The sequence below is a fragment of the Euleptes europaea genome, chromosome 13 (assembly GCF_029931775.1).
Source record: "Euleptes europaea isolate rEulEur1 chromosome 13, rEulEur1.hap1, whole genome shotgun sequence".
NCBI classification, from domain to species: domain Eukaryota; kingdom Metazoa; phylum Chordata; class Lepidosauria; order Squamata; family Sphaerodactylidae; genus Euleptes; species Euleptes europaea.
Window position 1 is genome coordinate 61,843,555 of NC_079324.1, and position 25,662 is coordinate 61,869,216.

Sequence of the window (25,662 nt, forward strand, 5' to 3'; positions counted from 1 at the left end):
GAGCTATTGCTAAGTAAACAAATACAGCATATAAAGGAGAGGCTACAATAATGTATAATGGGGGGCAGGGAAGGTAGCAATCCTTGTTCTGAGAGTTGGGGGGTATTCATTTATTTTTGTTTTTCTATGTTTATAGTTTGCCTTTCTGAGACTCAAGGTTGATTACACAGTGTAAACTGATGTGATCAATAGAATGAGACATCTACTATAATGGAATGGTTCAGAAAGGCACTTACTAGGTGAAAGCGACTGTGGACTATACCACTGTGTTTTAGGACATATTATTTGTCCGCTTGAAACCCCTACAGGGTCGCCATAAATCAGCTGTGACTTGACGACATACAAAAAAATTGTTTGCTGTATGTATTATCATTCTATTGCTGCGTTGTTTTCTACTGATGTAATACTATTTTTCTACATTGTATCTGCACTTTGGAATCCTAGCCTTAGTACGTTGTTTTTCATGTCTTGTCCTAATGATCACATAGCCCTTTTTGTCTGTTAAATGGTAGAGGTATGGGCTTGAAGTCTGTTGCTTGACTGCATCTATGATACGGGAATAACTCAAGACAGAGTTTTAAGTTACATAGTATTTTTAAATGTATTTTGTATTTTAATGGTAAACAAATGTAGCCTAAAATAAGTGGCCTGTCGTCCCTTCTTCCTTCATAGGTTGCCAACTCTGGTTTGGGATTTTCCTGGAGATTGGGGGTGGAGGCTGCCGAGAGTCTACCCTACAAAGCAGCCATTTTCTCCAGGGGACCTGATCTCTATCGTCTGAAGATCAGTTGTACCGTGTTTCCCTGAAAATAAGACACTGTCTTATATTTATTTTTCCTCAACAAGACACACTATGCCTTGTTTTCGGGGGATGTCTTATTTTTATTACCGTAAGTACAGTATGTGTCCCGAGTCCGCGACCTGGGGCGGACTCTCGGGACTGCGCCTCGCCCCCACTGCCACACCCGGACCTTCAGGAGAACCCCAAGACCTGGGGAGGCAACCCCACTTACCAGGCCAGGGGGAAGAGGAGGCGAGGGTGGCTGAGCCCGCTGGCGGCGTGGGTGGATGCAGAGCCGGAGGGGGAAACGGGGGAAGGCCGAGCGCTGACCTTGCACTTCGGGGGAAGTGGGCCGGCCCGAGGCAGACGGCACGGGTCCTGGGGATGGGCCAGGGACAACCCCTTCCCAGGCAGTGAATGCCCTGAAACCGGGGGACCCTCCAGGAGAAGCCCAATGCCTGGGGAGGCAATCCCACTTACCAGACCGGGGAGAAGAGGAGGCGAGGGCGGCTGAGCCCGCTGGCGGCGGGGTGGTTGCAGAGCCGGAGGGGGAAATGGGGGGAGGCCGAGCGCCGACCTTGCACCTCGGGGAGAAGTGGGCTGGCCCGAGGCAGACGGCACGGGTCCTGGGGATGGGGGGACAACCCGGGGGGCCCGACAGAGGCCAAAGCTCGGCCCCGCGGGGGGAGCCGTCAGTGGGAGAGGAGTGGGGAGACGACAGGGAATGGGAGTGATCCCCCCCTGGGAGGTCGGGGCGCAAGCGTGGGAACAGGGGAAGACTGAGCCCAACGGCCCACGTAAGGTGGGGCTCAGGGGAGTTTAGCCTCCCTCTAGCCACGCCTATCACTATGTCTTATTTTCGTGGTATGGCTTATATTGCTCAAATGCTTGGAAATCCTGCTACGGCTTATTTTATGGGTATGTCTTATTTTCGGGAAAACGGTAATTCTGGGAGATCTCCAGCCCCCATCTGGAGGTTGGCAATCCTACTTTCTTGCTTTATGTTGAGCCAAAGCCAGCGTGGTGTAGTGGTTAAGAGCAGTGGTTTGGAGCGGTGTTGGGTTTGATTCCCCACTCCTCCACATGAGTGGCCGAGGCTAATCTGGAGAACCGGGTTTAATTCCCCACTCCACATGAGTGGCGGATGCTAATCTGGTAAACCAGGTTGGTTTCCCCACTCTTACACATGAAGCCAGCTGGGTGACCTTGGGCTAGTCACATTCTCTCAGCCCCACCTACCTCACAGGGTGTCTGTTGTGGGGAGGGGACGGGAAGGTGATTGTAAGCCGGTTTGAGTCTCCCTTCACTGGTAGAGAAAGTTGGCATAGAAAAACCAACTCTTCTTCTTCAAAGAGACATGTACTCAAATAGCACCACAGCTATTCTTCTAAGCGTGTTTTGACTCGACTCAGTCCTTTCTCCAGGAGGTGCGTCCTCTTCATTTTATCTTCACAATAACCTTGCGAGGTGGGTTATGCTGAAAGAGTGAACGTCTGAACATCACCCAGCAGGCTTATTGGCAAGTGAGGATCTGAATTGGGGTCTCCCTGGTCCTATCCGTATCCCCTGCACCACACCAGTTCTACCGGGCGCCCACTTCGACGCAGCATCCCTTTCTGCAAAGCCGCTCCTTACCTGCCGGCCGTTGGGCCTACCGAGAGCTCAAGCCGTTGCCATGGCCACAGCTTCACCCTTTCCCACAATGCCTCGGGCGCGGCAGCGCTGCTTCTCTCTCGGCCTCCAAGGGGCGCTGCTTCCGATCGTCCGCCGCGACGATGCAGCCAGAGTCCCGTCGTGCTCTGCGCTGTCTCCATGGCTACCCAATCGCGGGCCTCGGTTGTTGTCTAGGCCGCGGCGGCGTGCCTGCGAGGCGGATGCCCGGATGGGGTCTGGAGCGGCGCTGCCGCTGCTGAGGGCCCTGCTGTGCCTGTTGGTGCTGCCGCTGCCGGCGGCCCCGTCCACGGCCGTGCCGACCCCGGGCGCCTCCGTCGCGGCGACAAGCCCAGATGGGGCCGCGACGGGGCCGCAGCCCGAAGGGTTCTCTGGCACGGCACCAACCGCAGGGGGCCCCTCTCCAGCCCCCGAAACGAGCCAGAGCCCCACCGCGGGATCCAGGCCGAGCACCAGCAGCCCCACAGAGACCCCGGGGCCCAGCCCCGCAGGGACCCGCGGCCCCTCCAGGCCGGTGGATCCCAGTACGACCCCCCGTCCCGGTCCTTGGCCCCAGCCGGTGATGGACGGTGAGTTCTGCCCCATTGCTTTACGATGTGGGAAGGGAGTTGAGCCGAGGAGTGTGGGAGCTCAGTGGAACCTCCACGTGCAGGGGCAGTCTACCCTATACAAGGCACATAGCTACCGGTCGTTCGAATGCGGGGGAGGGGTTCAGTCCTAACGCTTTTTACACTTCTTCGCCTTCAGTGGCCACATTGTGCACCTGTGACCTCTTGGTGGACCAGTGCGATATCAATTGCTGTTGTGATCCCACCTGCACTGCTGCAGATTTCAGCCTTTTCACGGCATGCTCAGTTCCGGTTGTCACGTAAGTGTTTGCACACACCTTTCATGGTTTGCAGCGTGAAGGTGCATTTTGCGAGCCGCTTTAGATGTTCAAGAAGGGCACGTGCGTCGGCACTCATTTGAATGTAGCACATGAGAATGTACTTGGGTGTGGGTGGTGGGAATCATTTGCCTGCCAAACTAAAAGCCAGATCTGCCTCTCCTGTGTAGTGCCCGTTGAAGAAGCCTTTGGATGGAATGGCAATAGCTGGGGTAAACATGCAGCTTTTGGTATGGCGCTGCCCTCTTGTGGACCCATATCACCTTGGAGTGCATTGGCAGCAGAGTTGGTTCTCTGAAAGCCCCTTCATCCCCATCTGTCCTCGTGTATACAGAAGGCTAGCCCATTAAGAGGAAGGCTAGATGAAAAGGCTTCTCCCCATTGTGCTGCCTACCCATCTGTAGGGAATTTTTCTTCATGGGTTTCAGAGAAGTGGTTCTCCCCCCCACGTATATTTGGAGGCAATGTGGCCTTATGACCGGATTCAATTTCTGCCATGTTAAAACTTGCATATTTAACTCCCCTCATTTGCCCCTTTCACTCAGGAACTTTAATTTAAATAGAAACTGCCCAGATCGTATTTTTAGGAATTATGAGTCACTGCCATACTCCCAAATATGTCTGGATTTCATACCTGTTAAGTGAAAGTATCTCGGTCATAAGAAGGAAGTTGTTTTCTGGGAAGCATTTTAACAGGATTGTGCTTTTAAAAACCCTAAACTGTACACCGATGTAAGCCAAATTCTAAATGAAGAAGAGTTCAGCTCTGGAACCTGACAACTGTACAAATAGCATTTTCACACATTTTGTAAAATATTGCCAAATTTTTGCTAACTACTAGAAGGCCTTTACTAGTTCCTGGGCTGTCTCATGAATCTATGATGCTGCCTTCTACCAAGTCAGACCATTGGTCTGACAGCCAGTGGCCCTCTATGGTCTTAGGCCGAGAAAAACCTGTGAGATCCTTTAACTGGAGATATCAGGGATCAACCTGGGACCTTCTGCATGCTCATTTGGAGGGGCTGTGTTGACTCACAGGGAGAGCATCTGCTTTTCATGGAGGTGGTCAGTATCTCTTGTGAAAGATCAGGTAGCAGGCAATGGGAAAGACCTTAAACAGAGACCCTAGAGAACCATTGGCAGTCAGAATAGATAAGACTGATCTTGATAGAACAAACCCTAGAGAACACATTAGATGCTACACTTGCTTTGGTCTCTATTCAAGCTCTTAGTCACACTTAGCTCAATATACTCAAGGACTTTCCCAACACCTACTATTTGAGAGTCTGTAACTAAGGATGCCAGACATTGAACCTGGAACATTCTATGTGCAAAGCAGGTACTCTACGACAGCCATGGCCCTTTTCTAAAATGTCTGTGCGTTTTTTTTAAGTCAGTTAACCTTCCAGAACCTCTTAAAAGAAAGCAGCTGCCTTTTATACTTGCAACTGTTAGCCCAAGTGCTTATGTGGTATTGTTAAGGGTCACATGTTGTCAAGGTTATCCTGCAGCTGAAGAGCTGGAATTCTTCTTTTAAAAACCTGAGATTTGGGGACAATATTAAGTTCTATGTGTGTACAGGATAACCATGAAAATATGAAATCTATGAATCAGAGTGCCCAGTTTTATGTTGCTGAATCTGTAATAATAATAGGATCTGTGCGTCTGTGGCGATGAAGCCAGGAGTCCACAATTGGCCACCAGTGTCAGGATGATTGAGGGAGCTGCAGTGCCAAAAGTGAAGGGAATCAGAACGCCCTGGCCCACATAATTTCCAGAAACCCCTATCCCCCACTTTTTGCATTGGAAGCTATGCTTGCCTCCCCTCTGGCATAACTCTCCAGAAAATAAAGCTAGGTGTTTGAAAACTGGGCATCAAGTTCAGGATGATGAAGATAATGGGCGATGCAGTGTCAAAAATGAAGGGAATTGGAACGCTTTGGCCCAGGATATCTCCAGAAGCACCCTCCCCCAGCTCTGTGCAAAGGGAGCTAAGAGCTAGGAGTCTCAACCCTGGCCACCAGCTTTAGGATGACGATGGAACTTGCAGTGCTAGGAATGAAGGGAATTGGAACATCCTGGCAGTTTAGTTGTCAAACATCCCTTGGGTATTTGCACCGGAAGCAAAGGTTTTCACATGACAAGCCAGCAGGAACAGGTAGCACAGACAGGGAGGGTTTTAGGGCTGTGTTTATGTATACAGAAAAAGCAGCAACTAGGCACCCTGCCACCACACCTGCTCCCCCCCCCCCCCGCCCACCATCAGCAAGGGCAAAAGAAGAAGAGGAAGCAGCCGGGCATCTTCCTATTATGCCAGGACCCAGATTTATTTGAACGCTTCCTCTGTGAGCACCGTTGTTATATTTTAGTTCTGTATTTGTTTTAAATTGCCTTAAATTGAGTGCCAATTGTTGGATGAAGCACAGGATTAAAATATGATAGATAAGCAAATACAACATGCTCCATCGAAATCTCAAATGTCTACTCTGCCTGTTAATGCCCACGGTGTGCAGTGTATGAGACTTCCTTCTGAGCCCTTCTTTTGGACTAAGCCATCCAGCTGTGCATTGTTCAACAGCTGTTTATGCCTCTGGCACGTTTAGTGCATTGGGAATCTGACAGACAAATAAAGCTATGCCAGCTAACAGTATTCCTATTGACTGCAAATAAGCCAGCAAGCTTGCTGCCATGCTGTTCAGATCTTTCAATATAGCTACCTTCCATTTTGAAAAAACAGAGGCTTCAAAATAATCCAGCAGGAATTCTCATCTTGAAAGGCAATACTTGCCAACCCTCTTCTTTTCTCTCCTTCTCCCCTCCCCACCCCTGGCAATTCATCAACCCAACCTGGCTGTGCAGTCTTATTCTCAGTTCTTTGAAAAGTGAATCACTGGTCACCTGGGACTGTTGTTTGCCATTGTTCTGGCCCACAATGCAATTACCACCCACCTCCGAGCACTTCTAGAGCTACTAGCCATGGACGTGCCCTAGGCTTGAGATGTATTCTCTTAGGGAAAAGGTGACCTTGCCTAAAAAGACAAGCACTTAATGTGTGCGTGTGTTGTTGTGTGTGTATGTGTTAAGTGCCATCAAGTCGCTTATGAGTCATGATGACCCTATGAATCAATGTCCTCTAAAATGTCCTGTCTTTGACAGCCTTGCTCAGATCTTGCAAACTGAGAGCTGTGGCTTCCTTTATTGAGTCAATCCATCTCTTGTTGGGGCTTCCTCTTTTCCTGCTGCCTTCAACTTTTCATAACATGACTGTCTTTTCCAGTGACTCTGGTCTTCTCATAATGTGATCAAAATACGATAGCCTCAGTTTAGTCATTTTAACTTCCAGGGTCAGTTCAGGCTTGATTTGATCTATAACCCACTGATTTGTTTTTGGCAGTCCAAGGTATCCGTAACAAACACCTCCAACCCCACATTTCAAAGGAATCTACTTTCTTCCAGCTTTCACATCCATACATACTAATAGGGAATATGATGGCATGAATGTTACTCCTGGAAAATGCGGCTAGAATGCCAGCCACAGCCTTGTCTGGAGGTTATTCTTCTGAACAACCATTTCTGAAGGACTTTTCAGTCCCAGCCATCACAACAATAGCACCATGTAGCAGATTAGGTCAAGAAAGAGAGATGCCAAGGCTTTGTGGCAGGGAGGGGGGTAGGATTTGAACCTGGGTCAACAGAGCCGATTCCAGGTTTTGATGGGTCGTTGGTCCAGCAAGCAGCTATCTGTGAGCCCTGTTCATCCCATGTTGCCCCTTGGCTTGTAGAAAAAAAGAAGGCAGTGCCCTTGGGAACATACACAATACTTTTTTCATCCCTGCAGAACCAGGACTACCCTCAAAAACCTCTGAGATTAGCAGCTTCTGGGGCAAAGGCTGTTACTTTCAGGCAACACCTCTGGTTTCTTATATTTTTGAAATCGATTCTTGCAGATCATACCAAAGACTGGTCCTGCTAATTAGCATGTTGGATACATGAAGCTGTCTTATACTGAGTGAGACCACTGGCCCAGCACGATCAGCATTGTCTACTCAGACTGGCAGCGGCTCTCCAGGGTTTCAGGCAGAGGCCTTTCACACCACCCTACTGCCTGGTCCTGTTAGTGGAGACACCAGGGATCGAACCTGGGATCTTCTGCATGCCAGGGAGATGCTCCACCACTGAGCCCCACTCCCTCCGCTACTTGTGAGCTTTGCGGAGATGATAGCCCTCCCTGCATCTGGTGCTCAGAGGCTTGCAGACTGTGAAACACGGGGCTTTCATTTAGCTGCTTTGACCATCGATAAATATCTCCTCTGTGAGTGTCTAATCTGTTCTTCAACACACACACAGCTGTTAGCCATCTCTGTGTCTTAGTCCACTTTCAGCAGGATTGCTGGACTTTAGGTACTGGATTACGAAGCCATCCACCACTTCTCACAAAGCAAATGTATATACATTCTCCCACTTGAATCCACTCATGACTGGTGGCAATCTATTGCCTCAGAAAAAAAGAGTTGGAAATTCCCCCCCATTTAAATGGTTTAGAGGTCTTTGTGGGTCTCTTCCCCCACCCCCACAGTGGAGATCATTCCTTAATGTTACTTAAATCAAAGCTTCTTGATTTCTCTCAAGTAAGTAGTACGCACTTTGTTTTTAAAATCTCAGATTTAAGTTGTGAGCTCAAGGACTGCCTGGGCATGTTGACATGATGATGAAAGGAGTACACTTCATATGGCCAAAGGGCATTACAATCAAAATAAAGAATATATGAATTAGAGGAACATCAAATAATTAACATATTACAATAAAAACAAATCAAAACCCTGGCCTGAAAACACAAGCACCTATGTCATACTACAGTGGGTTAGGCCTCAAGGGGAGGGACCATGGCTCAGTGGAAGAGCCTCTGCTTTGCATACAGGAGGTCCCAGGTTCAATCCCTGGCATCTCCAGTTAAAAAGATCAAGTAGAGGGTAATGTGAAAGATCTCTGCCCAAGAACTTGGAGAACTGCTGCCAGTCTTAGATAATACTGACTTTGATAGTCTGATTCAGTGTAAGGCAGCTTCATGTGTTCAAATGCAGCTCTAGCCCAAATTTTCAGGGCAACAAGTAAATACAATGAAACCAGTTAAGTGGATCTCGGTCAGCCAGACGCAAGTTGAAACTGGCTAAAATCACTGTGACGAATTTAAATTGGGCTCCAAGTAAGGAGAACGGAACAGAATATAATGAGGAAGATCCTGCAGTTCCAACACAGGTTTTTGGATGTAATTACCCATTAACATGGCCATTGGCATAGGTTGATGAAGTTGGAGAGATATGAAGCTCTGTTGAGGTCTCTTTAATCAGGCCAAATCATTGAGGGAAGACCTGTTGATATACCGAAGCTGCCTTCTGCCAAGTAAGACCTTCCTGTTGTCTACTCTGAGTGGTAGTGACCATCCAGCATTTAAGGAAAAGTCTTTCTGCACCACCTACTACCTGAGGTCCTTTAACAGGAAATGCCAGAGTCTGAGCCTGACCTTTCTTTATGCAAACAATATGTTTTACTTGTGCTGGAAAAGACCCTTGGGCTAGACCCAACCAGTTTTCCCACTGGGAGTCCTCTTTAATCCCCAGAAAGACAGTGTTTGGGATCATTGGACCTGCATGGACAAAAACCATTGTAATGGGGCCTGTACTAAGGAAGAGAATTGGCCATAATTGAGCAAAACAAGCTTGCTGGATCCATCCTCTTGTCTGCCTGAAGCATTCCAAGAGCTGGTGCCGTTCAGAGAAGATCACATTGAGCCAGATGGATTAAGGGACCACATTGAGCCTTGAGTTGGATTAAGGGAGCTTTGTATCTTCTTGCTGCTGTTCCATGTTAACTGTGTATCAACAGCTCACGCTTTTCCCCTTTTATTATTTTCTCTTGGAGAGGTGACAGCCAGCTCTGCAGCCAGCAAGAAGCTCTTTATTCAATGGACACATCAGCACACCCTCCCAAGAGGACCTATCAACTAGCTGACAAGGTCAACCCCAGTGTTTTCTGCGTCCAGACCGTCAACTGTAAGTGGAGCCGCCTTGGGTGTAAAAATGTTCTTGTGTGGATGCTCGAAAATCCTCCCGAGTGATGCTGCTGAAGGAAGAAGAGTTTCTCCATGTATTTGGAGCTGAGCTGCAGTTCCCCCATCCTGAGTACTTTGGGCAAAAATGCAGACAAACTGTCATGGCTGTAGCATTGCAGGAGGTGTGGTCTGTAGTGGAATTTAACCTGAGCAGAACTTTTTTTTTTAGTGGCAGGTCTCTCAGCCTGGTAACTTGAAGCATAGGGGTTGGACTAGATGACCCTGGTGGTCCCTTCCAACTCTATGATTCTATGTTTGACAAATAAAGTTGATTTAATCTGCTTATTTAGATTTATAGGCCACTTTATCCTGAAGTCGTTGGGCCTTTAACGAAAGCAAACATCAGTAAAACATAATCAGATTTAAAGGTATGTGTGTTCTTTTCTGTTCCAGTTTTCCAGATCCTGCTAATCCTGTTTCCTGGCATTGCTGTCCCTTTTCTATGAGCATTCATAGTGATATAGAATATAATCTCATCTTGTAAATTGATCCCCACTTAAAACATCAGCCAGGAAGAGATATATGGCTAATGAATACTTTTGAAGTGGGAAAATAAATCACCCCTATGAATACCATTCCGGAGAGGAAACCTACCTGCCATCTGCATGTTTGAACTGTGTGGCTCTCTTCAGACTTCCTGACAAAAGATTGCTTGTGGTTGCAGCAACAAGCCTCACAGATCCTCCGATATGGAAGACTTCCAGATTCCTGACAAACCAGTTTGGCATTTCATCTGATTTGGATGTCACAACAAACAGTGGTTTCTTCTCTTGCCTACAGCCAAGGATTCCAAACCAGGGTTACACTGGAGAACAAAGCACAGTTTGTTGTTTTGCCCGCAAGCTGGACATCATGACAAACTTTTGATATGTTGTAGACCAGGGGGTCTCCAGTATCCCAGCTGCACGCAAGGGAGGGGAATTCAGCTTGAGAATTCCCGTAAGAACAAACTGTAGCTTGTTGCTATGTCTGAATGCAGCCAGTGTGTCTGAAAGACCACAGAAGGATGTATCAGTCTGTTTGCTCTGCATTCACAGAGACCTTTGGCTAATTAGGTGAAAACAACAGCAAAGATCAAGCTGTATTACAAAAATTGTAGTCCAATACAGTTACCAAGTACCGCGCCTGCAGCACAACATGACATGTCCCACTATTCCCCCCCCCTTCCAGACAAAGCCGCACTGACCTTCCAACCTCCAGAAATACCTACTTCGGAAAATTTTGATCAATTGCTCCAGGGCTATGTTGGAATTCCCTCTAGTACCGGAACAGACTTTACATCAAGTGTTGAATCGGAAACCCGGAGTGCTGCTAATGGCGATGAAATCAGCAGATATGAGGTAGAGGGAAAAGCTTCTTGCTTATTATGTCAACTGTAACTTTAGAACAGTTATAAAAAGCAGACAGACACAAATATGGTGCTATAAAAGGTTCAGATGTGAGGCTGAAATTCATCAGTGCTGAGATATAGCTTGTCGCTTATCAGATGCAGAAAATTAAACCCGTGTGTTTTCTGTTGACAGTACAGAGATCCGATACAGACAGCAGATGGGTTTCTGTGGCTTCCCGCTCCGCTGTTCTTCTCCCAGTGTGCCGACATCAATCCTGCAGGTCAGAGAGAACTCTCTGCTACGATCTCTCCGTTCCAGTGTGTAGGTTTGGACAATGCCAGATGCTTTGGTTGTCTCCCCTTGGCGGGGGGCATGTTGCCCCAGGCCACAGAAACCCCTCCTGCCAGGCATCATGCAGCTGTTCCAAGGCATCATAGAGCTCTTGGTGATTTGGTATAGCAGAGTAACATGGCCAACCCTCTGGAATGCGTTGTTTGGCTGCGCCTTTGTGGGTGGGATGGTTATTTCTACAGTTTAGCATTTTTATTTTGTTTATTGGTGGGTTTTGGCATGATCAGAGGATGGTAGTTGACAACTCCAAAATTGGGTTGGGTGAAGGGAGAAAGAGGTGTGAAGAGGCAAACGGATAGAGAAGGTGGTGGGTTTTCCTTGTGAAGGCCTTTGCACATGAAAGATCAGACAAAATTTTAATACTAGATTCAAGTCCAGTAGCACCTTAGAGGCCAAGAAGATTTTGGGGGGTATAAGCTTACAAGAGTCGAAGCTCCCTTTGTCAGATGTACTGTATACTTTTATATCGTATCTGTGCCATTGTTTTCACTGACACCAGCCTACCAGTTTCAGAACCTCTTTGGGTGATTCTCTTGTCTTCTGTGGTTGCTGCAGGGTTCCTTGTAAACCAGGCTGTGAAATGCAGCCGGATGATCGAGGCAAACGAATGCACCACCATTCCGGCTCTTGGCATGGAATACTACACCAATTCGAGCATTCTGGCGGTAAGCCAGGGTTTTTCTGGCGGTAAGCCAGGGTTTTTGGGATTCCCTTGACGGCTGGCGTTAAAGCCGGGGGAGGGAGGAGAGGAGGCAGGAGCACAGGTGGTTTCCTTTTTGCCCAGCAAGATGAGTAATGGTACATAAAGGGATCTCAGGAAAGATCAGTTTTAGTGTGGGACTTCAGGATGGAGGCGTAGCCATTTGCTGTTTTTAGGGAAACTGATACATATATTTTTATTCCTGTTAGGTACCAAACTCAAGTCAAAAGGTAAGTGTCTGTCTCTTTATTTCCAATATATAATTTCTTTGTGGGCGTGAAGTGCTTTGCGCTATGGGGTAACTGGACTTTTTCTCTTAGAGGAGGAGGGGCATCCTGAGAGCTGGGCGATCTTTCCCATCGGATCAGGGGTGGAACTCATCTTCACCTGTCTGTCTCCTCACCAGTTGTTTTGCCTAGGAAAAGGATGCAGGATTTTAAGTGCTGCTCCCTACACGCTCACATTCTTTTATGACCAAGAAGCAGGTCCCAGGGATGGGGCTACGCAAAGGCTTGATTCTTAGCAGTTCAGCACTTGGGGGGGGGGGTCACAATGGCTGGGGGAGCAGACTAAGCCATTCCAGTGCTGTTCCTGAATGCACCCTCCTCTTAAGACATTTATACTATGGGGAGGGTTTTTTTTTTTTAATACCATTTTTCTTTCTTTCTTATTGGAGAAATGTTTTCTCTAAATATATCTGCCATGCTCTGGAAGAATCTTTGGCATTTTTTTATATTTATAGGGCACTTTTTAAAACAAGTGTTCCAAAGCAATGTAAAATAGCAGTTGAAGCAGCCAAAGGTTTTATGGCATCAAGAAACATAAGAAGAAGACTGGCATGTGCTCCTTGTGAATGGATTTTGATCAAGAATGGTCACATTTCTGGCCTCTGGGGGGACATTTGGAAGCTGGGGTGGTCAGTGGAGGGGCCCCTGGCTGCTGCCTCCGCTCCCTCTGATTTTGGAGGGCAAAATACCACCAGTGTTTTAAGATCCACAACTCTGCATGGAGGTTCATATGCCATGACGTTGTCATACACAGCCTACAATTAAATCCGTGCCCATCCCTTTCTTGTGGCCAACATATTAACCCAGCCCTGGCAGTCTTCAGCAGCTCTGGATGCCTCACTTCCATCTCGCCTTTCGAGTTTCCACACTGCATGAGCTTTGCCACAAACCAAGAGGAACGGGTGTTTAAAACCTTTCCTTCCTAACCCTCCTCTCTTCCCCAGTAGGATCTGCCACTACAAAAAGAATTCTTTGAACCTGGGCCCTTTTGCTAGCAGGAAATCTCTGTGTGTGTGTGTGTGTATTGTATGAGAGAGAGAGGAGGCATTTGGGCTTCTCCTCCCCACTCCTTCTCCCTCCGCCACTGACAAACCAGGCATTGCAGAGCTCACTTGCCCATTGATGCGGCGGAAGAAAGTGTGTGCATGGAATTGCGTTGAACCCGGAAGTGATGAGCAACACACTCGGAACCCCAGAATCTCTGTGATAAAGGCAAGAGAGAGCTGGGGGTTTCTAGAGCATCACCCATCACTTCCAGGCCTGATGCAGTTTCCCTTCCTTTGCTTTCTCCTGCTTCACCAGGGAAAGGTGTCAAGCTGCTTTTCCCCAGGAAGCCCATCTGTCTTTTCCTGGAGGAACTCCGGGGTTCCCCAGAACACAGTTTGCAAACTGATACAATTGGTGAACTATAAACATGCCACGTACAGTAGGCGGTGGTATAATCCATATAAAGAAAGAAGTCGCTGTTTGGGTGCCTGTTGAGGATTCTCGGTTGTTTTTTCAGGTGAACGTCACTGTCCAGTCCATAACCGTGCAGACCCTGCAAGACCCTGCAAGATTGCGCACACGCCTTGAGAGTACCGGTCTGTTGCTTCCCAAGTTGCAGGGTCAGATGTGCAGCAATGTGGTTCTTGAGGTAGGCATGGGATCTCCTTTTCCTCATTGCACAGTTTGAAAAGGTTAGAGGAGAAGCTTGTGCTTAACATCAGAAGCCAGGCACCTGTAATTCTGTGATTGAATCTTTTCATTGGGCCCTCTTTTTGGCTCAGTAGAAAAGCCTCTGCTCTGCATGCAGAAGGTCCCAGGTTCAATCCCCGGCATGTCCAGTTAAAAGGTTCCAGTTGTGGCAGGTGATGTGAAAGACCACTACATAAGACCTCCGAGAGCCGTTGCCAGTCTGAGTAGACAATACCTTGATGGAGCAAAGGTCTGATTGAGTATAAGGCAGCTTCATCAAGAAATGCAGACGTGGGCATTTCTTCCACCCCTTGCTCCCATCCTAGGTGATGCTGCTTGAAGCAGCTGCATATCTTCTTCTTCAAAAATGTGAGGACCCAGCATGGTGCAGTGGTGAGCGCATGAGACAGGGAGTTCCAGGGTCCAATCCCCACTGTGCTGTGAAGCCTACCTTGACTCAGTCAAACGCTCTCAGGCTATAATCTGCCACTCAGGTTGTGAGGATAACCCTCAGAAGGGCGAATCAAGGACACTGCTCTGAGCTCTTTGGAGGAAGAGTGAGATAAAAAGGGGGCAAGGGAGATTGCATCAGCAGCTGTGGCCGGGTGCCGCCTCCAGTGGATCCAGTGACCTTACAGGGGCAAAACCCACTTTCAAACCCAGGAACCCTTTGGCTTTGCCCTTCGTCTTCTCATGGCCAACTGCAATGAAGCCAAAGCATTTCTAGCAGCTTTTGCTCATTGGTGACCCTTGTTTCTTCCCCCACTCTGGCCCTTGAGTCAAAATTTAGAGTGTAAACTCCTTGGGGAAGGAGCCTGACTTTGGTTTGAGTCACTCAGTGAAGTGGGGGAGCTATATAAATAATACACAGGGGGGAGGATTGTTTGTAGAAGAGCCATTTACCAGTTAATCCCAAAATGTTCTTCGTTTTTAGGCGAGGTATCTGATTACTTTCACAGAGATGGGTGAAATCACCAGCGTGGCTGTGTCTCTTGTCCTGGCGACCGTCACCGTTGGTTTCATCCAGCAAAGCTTTGAAATCCATTTCATTCCGGTAACTTTTTGTGACTTCTTGGAAAGCCGGGCTTTAAAATAGTGGTTCTTTATACAAAGGGGTGGTGAGAATGGCAGAGGCTGGGATCATGCATCCCCCGATTCAAGGGCCCCGGTTTCCCAGCTTCCTTCCTGTCCCTTCTTTTGGAAACTGCTGGTTGCCGTTGGTTGCCTATATGCAGTTAAAGCAACAGTTTAAGAACAACATGAAAGCAATTATTTAATTTCAGTGCTTATTAAACAATGATTGAGTAGGTATTTATATTCCTAGGGGAGAATTTTCATATTAGCTGCTTTGTGTTAAAAAAAAATAGCTGATAGAAAGCCAGTGATATATTGCTTGCTTGCTTTTTGTTTGTTTGTTTTTAACAGCAAAACACTCAACCGATTGTTCTGAGTGGGAATCCTGGCTATGTAGTTGGGCTGCCCATCAAAGCTGGATTTAGATCTCCTGGATATCCTTTTGCGCGACCTAAGGATGGCTTTCAACAGCCCTGCAAAATTCTGTGTGGCTGGAAAACGAATGCTGATGCCTTTCTAGTGACAGGCACATTCAAAGCTGTTCTGTCCCCTCTCCTGCCCCAGCCGAGAATGCTGTCAAAAGGTTTCTCTGTGAAAGTTTGTGTTCTGTCTTGAACTGGTGACCGTAGGGTTAGACTTCGGTTGGGAACTTGCTCCAAGTGGCCACGGCTCCTTGTTATCCTGGGGAAAGTTGCAGGAAAGCCGACTCAAAAGTGCCGTGCTGGCAGCAAAGGCGGTACTGTTGTGTTTGCTGGTCTCCCCTGGCCTCCCTGAACCTTGGATGTTTGGTGCTGGAAACGGGCAGAGGTCTCCAGCCTGCTGCGTTTTTTCCCAGGCAGGGCAGAGACCTTGAAGTCTGTTGCCACATCTGTCTCACAGGAAGCTGGCTCAAGTCTCGTCAGCTCACTCGTGGGCTGCATGTGAGTAGTTTGGTGTTCCCAGAGTGGGAACTCTGTACATTGAAATTGGCAGTATCCCTTGCCAGACTCATCAAAGATTCAGAATCATAGAATCATAGAGTTGGAGGGGACCACCAGGGTCATCTAATCCAACCCTCTGCACAATGCAGGAAATTCACAATTACCTCCCCCCCACACACACACACCCAGTGACCCCTACTCCATGCCCAGAAGATGGCAAAGATGCCCTCCCTCTCACAATCTGCCTAAGGTTATAGAATCAGCCCTGCTGACTGATGGCCATCTAGCCACTGCTTTAAAACCTCTAGGGGAGCTCACCACCTCCCGAGGAAGCCTGTCCCACTGAGGAAACCACTCTAACTGTTACAAAATTCTTCCTAATATCTAGACGGAAACTCTTTTGATTTAAGGTCTGTATAGTATCTGTATGTTTCCCCTTAACTCTTTGCATTTACCTCTGGAATCATCCAGACAATGAATGAAGATGGCCAGCTCACCATGTTGAAAAGCACATCCACTCAGGATTGTTTAGCGGTGGAAGGAATCAGAACTCCTGTATTATTTGGGTACAACATGATGTCTGGCTGCCGGCTACGGTGAGGGCAGAAATAACTTAATAATGCAGCTTCCCAACCCTGTTTTGATGCAGGCCAGGCTATGTTGACGGTGCCACTGCCTTGCCCTGCAGCATACACAGTTTTGTGCTCATTGGCTGCCGCCATCTTATAGCCAATACAGGTGGGTAAGTCTTTTACCTCGCAGATGTGATCCAGTCCGGCCGCTCCTGCCCTTGTGGGGGTCACCTGCCTGGAACCCTTGTTGTAGGGATTTTTGAAGAAAGAGGAGATTCAGGTGGTCAAGGGAGGGAGAGAGATTTCTCCTGTCCTCGCTGGTACTTCTTTCTCCAGCAGTTTCCTGGCAGCAAGGGGACAGCTGTGGCCTGGCTTGCTGCATGCTTGCAAGCCTCCCCCCAGGCAGCCTTCTGTCAAAATTAGTTGCCACCTCTGTCTTGAAACATGCTTTGGCAGTTTCACATTGGCTGCCCTTGGCCTGCCGGGTTGCCCTTCTGTTAACCTGTTTGGAATACATGAAGTATAATAGGTGACTCATGTAAACAGAAAACCTGATGGAAGTGATTTGTTGGATCTCTTTTGTTTCCCCCATTGCTGCATTCAGTGGCATGAAAGCACAAATAACATAAGAACATTAGAAAGGACCTGCTGGATCAGACCAAGGTCCATCAAGTCCAGCAGTCTGTTCACACTGTGGCCAACCAGGTATCTCTAGGGAGCCCACAAACAAGACGACTACAGCAGCACCATCCTGCCTGTGTTCCCAAGCACCTAATACAATAGGCATGCTCCTCTGACCCTGGAGAGAAAAGGAAAGCCTCATGACTAGTATCCATTTTGACTAGTAGCCATAAATAGCCCTCTCCTCCATGAAAATGTCCACTCCCCTCTTAAAGCCTTGCAAGTTAGCAGCCATCACCACATCCTGGGCAGGGAGTTCCACAATTTAACTATGCGTTGTGTGAAGAAAGACTTTTAAAAGTTTTGAATCACCCTCCAGCTTCAGCAGATGAACCTGCGTTCTGGTATTATGAGAGAGGGAGAAAGGCTTATCCCTGTCCACTCTCTCCATACCATGCATAATTTGATAGACCTCTATCATGTCTCCCCTTAACTGGCTTCTTTCCAAGCTAAACAGCCCTGTTTCAACTGCACCTGATAGGACAGTTGCTTTAGTCCCCTGATCATTTTGGAATGATAATTTTGAAATGATTTCCATACCGTGTCCTCAACGGTCTGTCATTTGTTATTTACTTCATTTATACCCCGCTTTTCTCCCCTCTGATGTCCCAAAGCAGCTTGCATCGTTCCCCTCTCCTCCTTTTTATCCTCCCAACAGCCCTGCGAGGCAGGTTAGGCTAAGGGTGTGTGGCTGGCCCAAGCTCACCCGGCAAACTTCCATGGCCAAGTCGGGATTCAAACTCGAGCCTTCCAGTGCCGAGTCCAATGCTCTTAACACTGCACCGCACCGGCTCTCCAGAGGGCGACCAGCCGGCATCTCGTCTGTTGACTCGGTGGTTTCTTTTGTGGCAGAATTACCAAAGATGCCGACTGCCTGCTTTTGGCCCCAGCCCTCCTGAATGTGCTGAAGGGGCAAAACTTCCCAGACTGTGTGGCTTCTTTTGGAAATTCTGAGCCCCAGAACAGACTGGACTGGGTGCAGATTGTTTACAACATCAGCCAACCAGTAAGAGCACCTCTCGTTTTTTGTTTTTTTAAAAGATAACTTTTTTCAAGCAGGAAATGAATGAACAAAATGAAACCCTTTCCTCTCAGCTGGGTGGGGCTGTGGCTCATTGTTAGAACCTCTGCTTTGCCTGCCGAAAGTCCCCTGTTCAGCCAGTCAGAGTAGACAGTGCTGCTTTTGACAAACCAGAGGTTTAATTCAGTCCAAGGCATCTTCATGTGTTCACCATCTGAGGTCAAATAATGAAGATCCAGATTTAAAAAGGGCTATTTCCACACGGGTTACCTGCTCCAGATGCAATACTGTTAAGGGCTTTCCCCCCTGCTTAGATATATTATCATTGTGCATTTGTGCACTTCCTAGAGTTTCCCTGGCTTTGTTCCAATATTTCTCAAATCTACTTTGTACCAAGGTTTTGGGAAAAATCACAGGAAAGCCTTTATGGCCACCATGTGGATGGGAAAATTGAGATTTTCCTGTCCATGCTGCAGCCAGTTTATCTGATATTGTCCCCATGGCAGCCTCCCTCCACATCAATGGAAGGATGGGCTTTTAATTTTTTTTAAATTAACACTAGAATATAGTAATAGCAATATAAAGGTAAAGGTCCCCTGTCAAGGCACCGCCTAATAGCAATATAACACTATAATAATAGGTGTAATGGGTTCTCTGAATTCCCAATATTTGTTTTTTTGTAAAAAGTAAGTCTGTCTTATGAAGGTATAAAGGGAAAGGCTTATATCCTCAAGAGATAGGGCTTTTTTAAATGAATGCTGGGAATTCAGAGAACCTTTCACACCCATTGTTATAATGTTACAGTACTGTAACAATATTCTAGTGCCAATTTTTGAACACATGAATCTGCCTTATACTGAATCAGACCCTTGGTCCATCAAAGTCAGTATTGTCTGCTCTGACCAGCAGCGGGTCTCCAGGGTCTTTCACATCACCTATTTGCCTGGTCCCTTTAACTGGAGATGCCGGGGATTGAACTTGGGACCTTCTGCATGCCAAAAAGATGCTCTACCACTGAGCCACAGCCCCTCCCCCCACAAAATTGTAAATGATGTACAGTGAGGGAAAAAAGTATTTGATCCCCTGCTGAATTTGCCCGTTTGCCCTCTGACAAAGAAATGACCAGTCCATAATTTTAATGGTAGGTCTATTGTAGCTGTGAGAGACCAAATAACAACAGGAAAAACCCCAGAAACCCAGAAGACAAAAGTCAGAGATTGATGTGCATTATAATGAGTGAAATAAGTATTTGATCCCTTTGCAAAAGATGACTTAGTACTTGGTGGCAAAACCCTTGTGGGCAATTACAGAGGTCAGACTTTTCTTGTAGGTGGCCACCAGGTTTGCACACATCTCAGGAGGTATTTTGTCCCCTCCTCTTTGCAGAACCTCTCTAAGTCAGTAAGATTTTGAGGCTGATGTGTAGCTACTCGAACCTTCAGCTCCCTCCACAGATTTTCGATGGGATTAAGGTCTGGAGACTGGCTAGGCCACTCCAGGACCTTAATGTGCTTCTTCTTGAGCCACTCTTTTGTTGCCTTGGCCGTGTGTTTTGAGTCATCGTCATGCTGGAATACCCATCCTCGACCCATTTTCAATGCCCTGGCTGAGGGAAGGAGGTGCTCACCCAAGATTTGACGATACATGGTCCCGTCCATCGTCCCTTCGATGCGGTGAAGGTGTCCTGTCCCCTTAGCAGAAAAACACCCCCAAAGCATAATATGTCCCCCTCCATGTTTGACGGTGGGGATGGTGTTCTTGGGGTCATAGGCAGCATTCCTCCTCCTCCAAACATGGCGAGTTGAGTTGATGCCAAAGAGCTCGATTTTGGTCTCATCTGACCACAACACTTTCACCCAGTTCTCCTCTGGGTCATTCAGATGTGCATTGGCAAACTGCAGATGGGCCTGTACATGTGCTGTCTTGAGCAAGGGGACTTTGCGGGCTCTGCAAGATCTCAGTCCTTCACGGCGTAGTGTGTTACCAACGGTTTTCATGGTGACTATGGTCCCAGCTGCCCTGAGATCATGGACAAGTTCCCCCCGTGTAGTTCTGGGCTGCTTCATCACCCTTCTCATGATCATTGCAACTCCACAAGATGAGATCTTGCATGGAGCCCCAGACTGAGGGAGGTTGACAGTTAGGGTTAGGGTTGTCACCTTCTCACCAAGCTGCTTGGCAATAGTCTTGTAGCCCAGTCCAGCCTTGTGCAGGTCTACAATCTTGTCCCTGACATCCTTGGACAGCTCTTTGGTCTTGGTCATGGTGGCTAGTTTGGAATCTGATGGATTGATTGCTTCTGTCGACAGCAGAACCCTAACCCAGCTGGTTGATAGGGGATCAAATACTTATTTCATTCATTATAATGCACATCAATCTCTGACTTTTGTCTTCTGGGTTTCTGGGGTCTTTCCTGTTGTTATTCTGTCTCTCACAGCTACAATAAACCTACCATTAAAATTATGGACTGGTCATTTCTTCATCAGAGGGCAAACGGGCAAATTTAGCAGGGGATCAAATACTTTCCCCCCCTCACTGTAGTAGCCCAGGTGAAAGGGGGTTGTTGGGGGACTGAGCCAGGGAAACTACAAGGATGCCTGCCATGTGGAAATCCCCATTGCTGCTATATTTTATCAGTAGCTACACCAGCAATGAGGAAACCACACAAGATGGTCTCCCTGTGGAAACCCCCACTGAGTGTGTGTGTACATACAGAGAGATCAGGGCTAATCCAGAGTGAATATAACTCCTAAACAATAAATGTACATTGAAGAATACTGAACAGGTCTATTGAAAATCTCAGTACATTCCAAAAAAAGCAACTAGGCCTGGCTTGGCACTGCTTTCTTATTGCCAGACCTTGCTTGGGTGACCTTTAAAAAGCAAGCCCCACCTTGCTGTGCCCCCCGCTCCTCAGCTCCTGCTGTCACTTTTCTCCCTCCAGCAGTTGCCCGGGACAAAACACGTTTTGGGGCCTCAGAGAAGAAATGCAAATGGCACTCCCACTGAGCCCCACAGGCCGAGTATTGAGCTGGGGCGGGGAGCCTGTGTTGCACGACATTAGCTGTAGCACAGAGAGATGTAGTTTTCTTATTTATTCGCTGCCTCATTTGAACTCAGCTCTCCCTGTCCCAGGTCCCGTGTTTTATCCCTGACTCAGAATCCGCCAGTAGCCCAAGTTACCCCTTTATAGAGCAGCCAAGGGGAAACCGCAACAGCCGCAAATCTAGCAGACGGTTAAGTGCCCTTAAGCCAATTGGAAGCAATGGGCTTAGGCATGCTTAGCTGGGTTGGATTCTGGCCAAGGTGTGCAGTAGCTTTAATAATTAGTTGGGCTGGTGATGGATGTGTGCTGTGCGGCATGGATGGAACTGGCCTGAGCAAGCCTCCTTTGCACGTACCTGAGTCCTGTCTCTTTTTCTGCTTTCTTCAGAGCAGCTGTGAAATACCCGTGTGGTTCGAAATCTTAGTGAAGTGGACTAAATACGGCTCTTTGCTTAACCCTCAAGCCAGAATCACAAGCCTCACAGTGACGGTGGTGACAGCGGCCTTGCCACAGGTGGGTGGAGCACTCTGGGAGAGCCAGCATGGCATAGTGGTTAAGAGTGGTGGTTAGGAGCGGCAGACTCTAATCTGGAGAACCAGGTTTGATTTCTCACTCCTCCACATGAGCAGCGGACACTAATCTGGTGAACTGGGTTGGTTGCCCCACTCCTACACATGAAGCCAGCTGGGTGACCTTGGGCTAGTCACAGCTCTCTCTGAACTCTCTCAGCCTCACCTAACTCACAGGGTGTCTGTTGTGGGGAGGGGAAGGGAAGGTGATTGTAAGCTGGTTTGATTCTTCCTTAAGTGGTAGAGAAAGTCAGCATATAAAAACCAACTCTTCTTAAAGCAGATATTTTGCCACTGAGCCATGGCCCCTCCCCAAATGGTTTGGATACATTTTGAGCAAAAGTAGCTCAAGCCCAGGTGTCTGCGTGCACAACCCACAGGACCTGCATGGTTACTAAAACTGGGCTTTCTGCTTCGTTAAGGGAAGTGTGGTGCATTGCAGTACGGCCAGGACATTTTTCACACTTCAGCCCATCTCAGCGGCGTTATTGAAGCGATTGCCACAAACACACTTTGCATGAAGCTTTATAACCTCCAGGAGGGGCTACTGAGCATTCTTCCTCTTCTGTAGAAAAGAACTCTGAAACTCATAAGGGCACTCTCTGGCCTCAGTGGGCAAGGAAGGAAGAGGCCGCAAGCAGGGGCGTGGGTGTGTGGAATGACTCGTTGGCATCAACACCAAAATGGTGTAGATGACGGCAGTCCTGTTTTGAGGTGGGACCGGCAGAGGTGCTTCCTAGTGAACTGGTAGGTTGTACTTCTCATTGCAGAGGAGGAAGGAAACACAGGATTATTGGACTGCCATTTTTCATGGCATCATTTCTTGTGTATGCTTTCCCTCTAGCCTGGAAGTTTATTTTCTTTTCCTGCTTTAACCAGTAGCAATGAACAAGAGTCTAGTAGCAGGGTATGAGCTTTCTTGAGCCACAGCTCATACCCTGCCAGAAATTTTGTTTGTCTTTAAGGTGCTACTGGACTCTTGCTCTTTTCTACTGCTAGTGACAGGCTAACACGGCTACCCATCATGATTTAACCAGGACAGTCAATATGTTGCTGTAAAACTGAAAGCACTTTGTTCTTGCGAATCACAGAAACAGGTACAGAGAGAGAGAGAGAGAAGGCCCTGGGTTCACTCCCTGACTACTGCAGATATTCCTCAGTACAGCCAGCCTTCCAGCTTCTCAGATTTCCATGCACTTAAGTTAGAGGTAGCATTGTGGAATCCTATAGTCATGATGGAAACTTTTCCCCCCCAGAAAGCATACCTAAAAGCTGAGATTCTCTAGCAATGTTGCTCAACAGTTGCTCAGAATCCCACGCCTGCTTCCAATTGCTCTTCTGCTCTTTTCTCCTTTAATATATTCTTCCAGATAGCTTGCATCTGGGGCATAATAGTTTGTAATTCTGGTGCTTAGCAAAATTTGGCCTATGCTGCTGCAGCCTGCAAAGTTTAACTCTCTTGGAGCTGTCATGAGTGAAAGTAGCTGACGAGCAGATTTGGGAAGGGTGGGTAAGAAGAAGAGTTGGTTTTTATATGCCAATTTTCTCTACCTTTTAAGGAGAACAAACTGCTTTACAACCTCCTTCCCCACTACATTCACCTTGTGAGGTAGGTGAGGCTGAGAGAGCTCTAAAAGAACTTTGACTAGCCCAAGGTCACTCAGCTGGCTTCATGTATAAGAGTGGGGAAACTAGCCCGGTTTACCAGACTAGAGTCTGCCACCTATGTGGAGGACCGGGGAATCAAACCCGGTTCTCCAGATTCGAGTCCACCGCTCTTAACCACTACACCACACTGGCTCTCACCCATCACGTTGGGATCAGTTGTCTCAATAATGGCCCGGCTGTGTGTCTCTTGCAGGTCGATTCAGGAAGCGAACGGACTATTCCGATCCTAAGCGCCGTGACTTTTGTCGACGTTTCTGCACCGGCTGAGCCAGGCTACAAATCTCGGCCAACCGTTGAGGCCAAATTGCCGTTTGACTTTTTCTTTCCATTTGTTTAAAGTAAGTACAGAGCAAGAGCAGCTCGGCCTGTTTTGTTTTAAGGGGGAGGAACCGTGACTCTGCCTCACAAACCAAGTCCTTTCACCTGCTGTCACTGGGAGACGATTCCTCCCCAGCCCCCTCCCTTTTAAATATGGGACCAGCCCCCATGTTCTAATCTGCAGAGAATGTTAAAGGAGGAAGCCCTGTGTGGGAAGCGAGATGACCCTCTTCCCCCTGCCGGAACACCCCTAATCCAGTTGTAGCATATGCCGGCTCTTTTTGGGTGGTTTTTTTTTTTAATGATTTGTCAAACACTGCTCTGGAGCCCCACCATACATCTGGGCCTTCATTTTCATTTTCTCTGTTTGCAGAAGAGGTGGCTACTTATCGAATGTCGTTGTAAGAAACTCCACTACCAATTTTTCCTACAGAGCGTGGACAATTTAACCAGACCGTCTGGCTCCAGGGCTTTTGTTTCCTTTCTCTACAGGGAGTGAAAACAATGCTGACACGGAGCCTGCCTTTGCCCCACCATCAAATCTACCCTCTAAGCAACACAACCCTCTCTCATCTGCCAGGCCTGTGGAACACAAGTACTGCTGGGCGGGTTCCTTGCTGCGACTATGACCATTTTTAAAATCCAGAATAAAAGCTTCTGTATAGAAAGCACGGGCTGCCTGCAGGCCTCTGCCCAGCAGGCCACCATGGACCAGTTTCCTTGCTTACCTGTGCATATTTAAGAGGAAGCGGCCACTGTGTGGAGTCCAACGGGCTTTCCTGTTCCACATTGTGCAAATCCTTTTCCAGGGGGATGTGATTTTTGACATGGGGTCACTTGCCCCCAAATGCTCCCCCTCCCTCATCAGAGGTGGTACAAGCATTCAAGAAGACTGTACCATGTCTTAAAATACATGTATTGGATGCAACTCTCATGCTGGCAGCTTTGAGCACAAGGAGAGAGGTCCATCTTCAGCAGGGCCTGGAGCCCCACCTGTTCCCCTCCAGCTCCCAGAGCTCACCAAGGCAGACTAGAATCCTGCACTGAGACAAAGGGAGTGCGAGAGGTCTTCTCTGGCTATCAGTACAAATTGTTGTCAGGTAATTTGCCTTTGGTGAGCTGGAGTATGCAGCCTGGGGGGGAACATACTTGCTTTTTAACCTTTTTTGAAATTTATTTCACTCCTACTGTTTGTCTAACAGTTAGGATTAGAAACTCAAAAACTGATTGTACTAAAAAAAAAAACTTGGAGGCTACCTTGATAAGCCATAGGAAATGTACTTTGAATCCCTGCTGCCCTGCCACCTCTTCCCCCCCACACCCGATAGAAGTGAGTTAGGGAACAGCAGTTAGTCGTGGACAGCAGGAGGAAGAGGTATTCTAGATGCTCCAAGGAAACCCTTCCAGAAACCAAAGGCTGGAGAAGAAAGTCCCTGGCAGCTTTCCAAAGAAGAGTCTGCCCCTCTCCCTATGCCACAGACCTCATAGAATCATAGAAGGGACCACCAGGGTCATCTAGTCCAACCCCCTGCACAGTGCAGGAAATTCCAAACTACCTCCCCCCACACACCCCCAGAGACCCCCCTACTTTATGCCCAGAAGATGGCCAAGGTGCCCTCCCTCTCATGATCTGCCTAAGGTCATAGAACCAGCATTGCTGACAGATGGCCATCTAGCCTCTGCTTAAAAACCTCCAGGGAAGGAGAGCTCTCCACCTCCCGAGGAAGCCTGTTCCACTGAGGACCTCTCTTCTGGGTACTGCAACTGGCTCACTCTGAATCAGGCTCACTCTTCTACATGGATTTGACTTTATTAAATAATTTTTGCCATTTTTTTTAAACTGTACAGCTATACAATTAAAGGTTGGGATAATGGTTGCGTAAGCGTGCCCTATTTTACAGCTGCCTACTGGAGAGGCCTACTTGACAGAACTGAAAAACGTCTCCAGAAGGTCGACTCCACCTACACCCAACGCAGAGAAATGTACAAAAAGGCTGTCT

General features: G+C 47.8%; 1 protein-coding gene across 1 annotated transcript; it reads left to right on the top strand.

The window, feature by feature from the left end:
• Positions 1–2,663: 2,663 nt before the first annotated feature.
• On the top strand, positions 2,664–23,895 carry TCTN1 (tectonic family member 1). Its single transcript, XM_056859098.1, has 15 exons — positions 2,664–3,021; positions 3,200–3,320; positions 9,258–9,388; positions 10,618–10,787; positions 10,971–11,058; positions 11,685–11,794; positions 12,039–12,059; positions 13,621–13,752; positions 14,728–14,847; positions 15,219–15,301; positions 16,243–16,383; positions 17,893–18,046; positions 21,495–21,620; positions 23,538–23,682; positions 23,847–23,895. The coding sequence occupies exons 1-14, from the start codon at positions 2,664–2,666 to the stop codon at positions 23,679–23,681; spliced, it is 1,899 nt and encodes a 632-aa protein (XP_056715076.1). The 3' UTR covers position 23,682; positions 23,847–23,895.
• Positions 23,896–25,662: the final 1,767 nt, after the last annotated feature.

Excerpts from the sequence above, each read along its gene's own strand:
- TCTN1 (XM_056859098.1), top strand. The coding sequence starts at position 2,664 with ATGGGGTCTGGAGCGGCGCTGCCGCTGCTGAGGGCCCTGCTGTGCCTG. Across the intron at positions 9,389-10,617 it reads CTGCGTCCAGACCGTCAACT|ACAAAGCCGCACTGACCTTC; the intron begins GTAAGTGGAGCC and ends CCCCCCTTCCAG. Across the intron at positions 16,384-17,892 it reads ATGTCTGGCTGCCGGCTACG|AATTACCAAAGATGCCGACT; the intron begins GTGAGGGCAGAA and ends CTTTTGTGGCAG.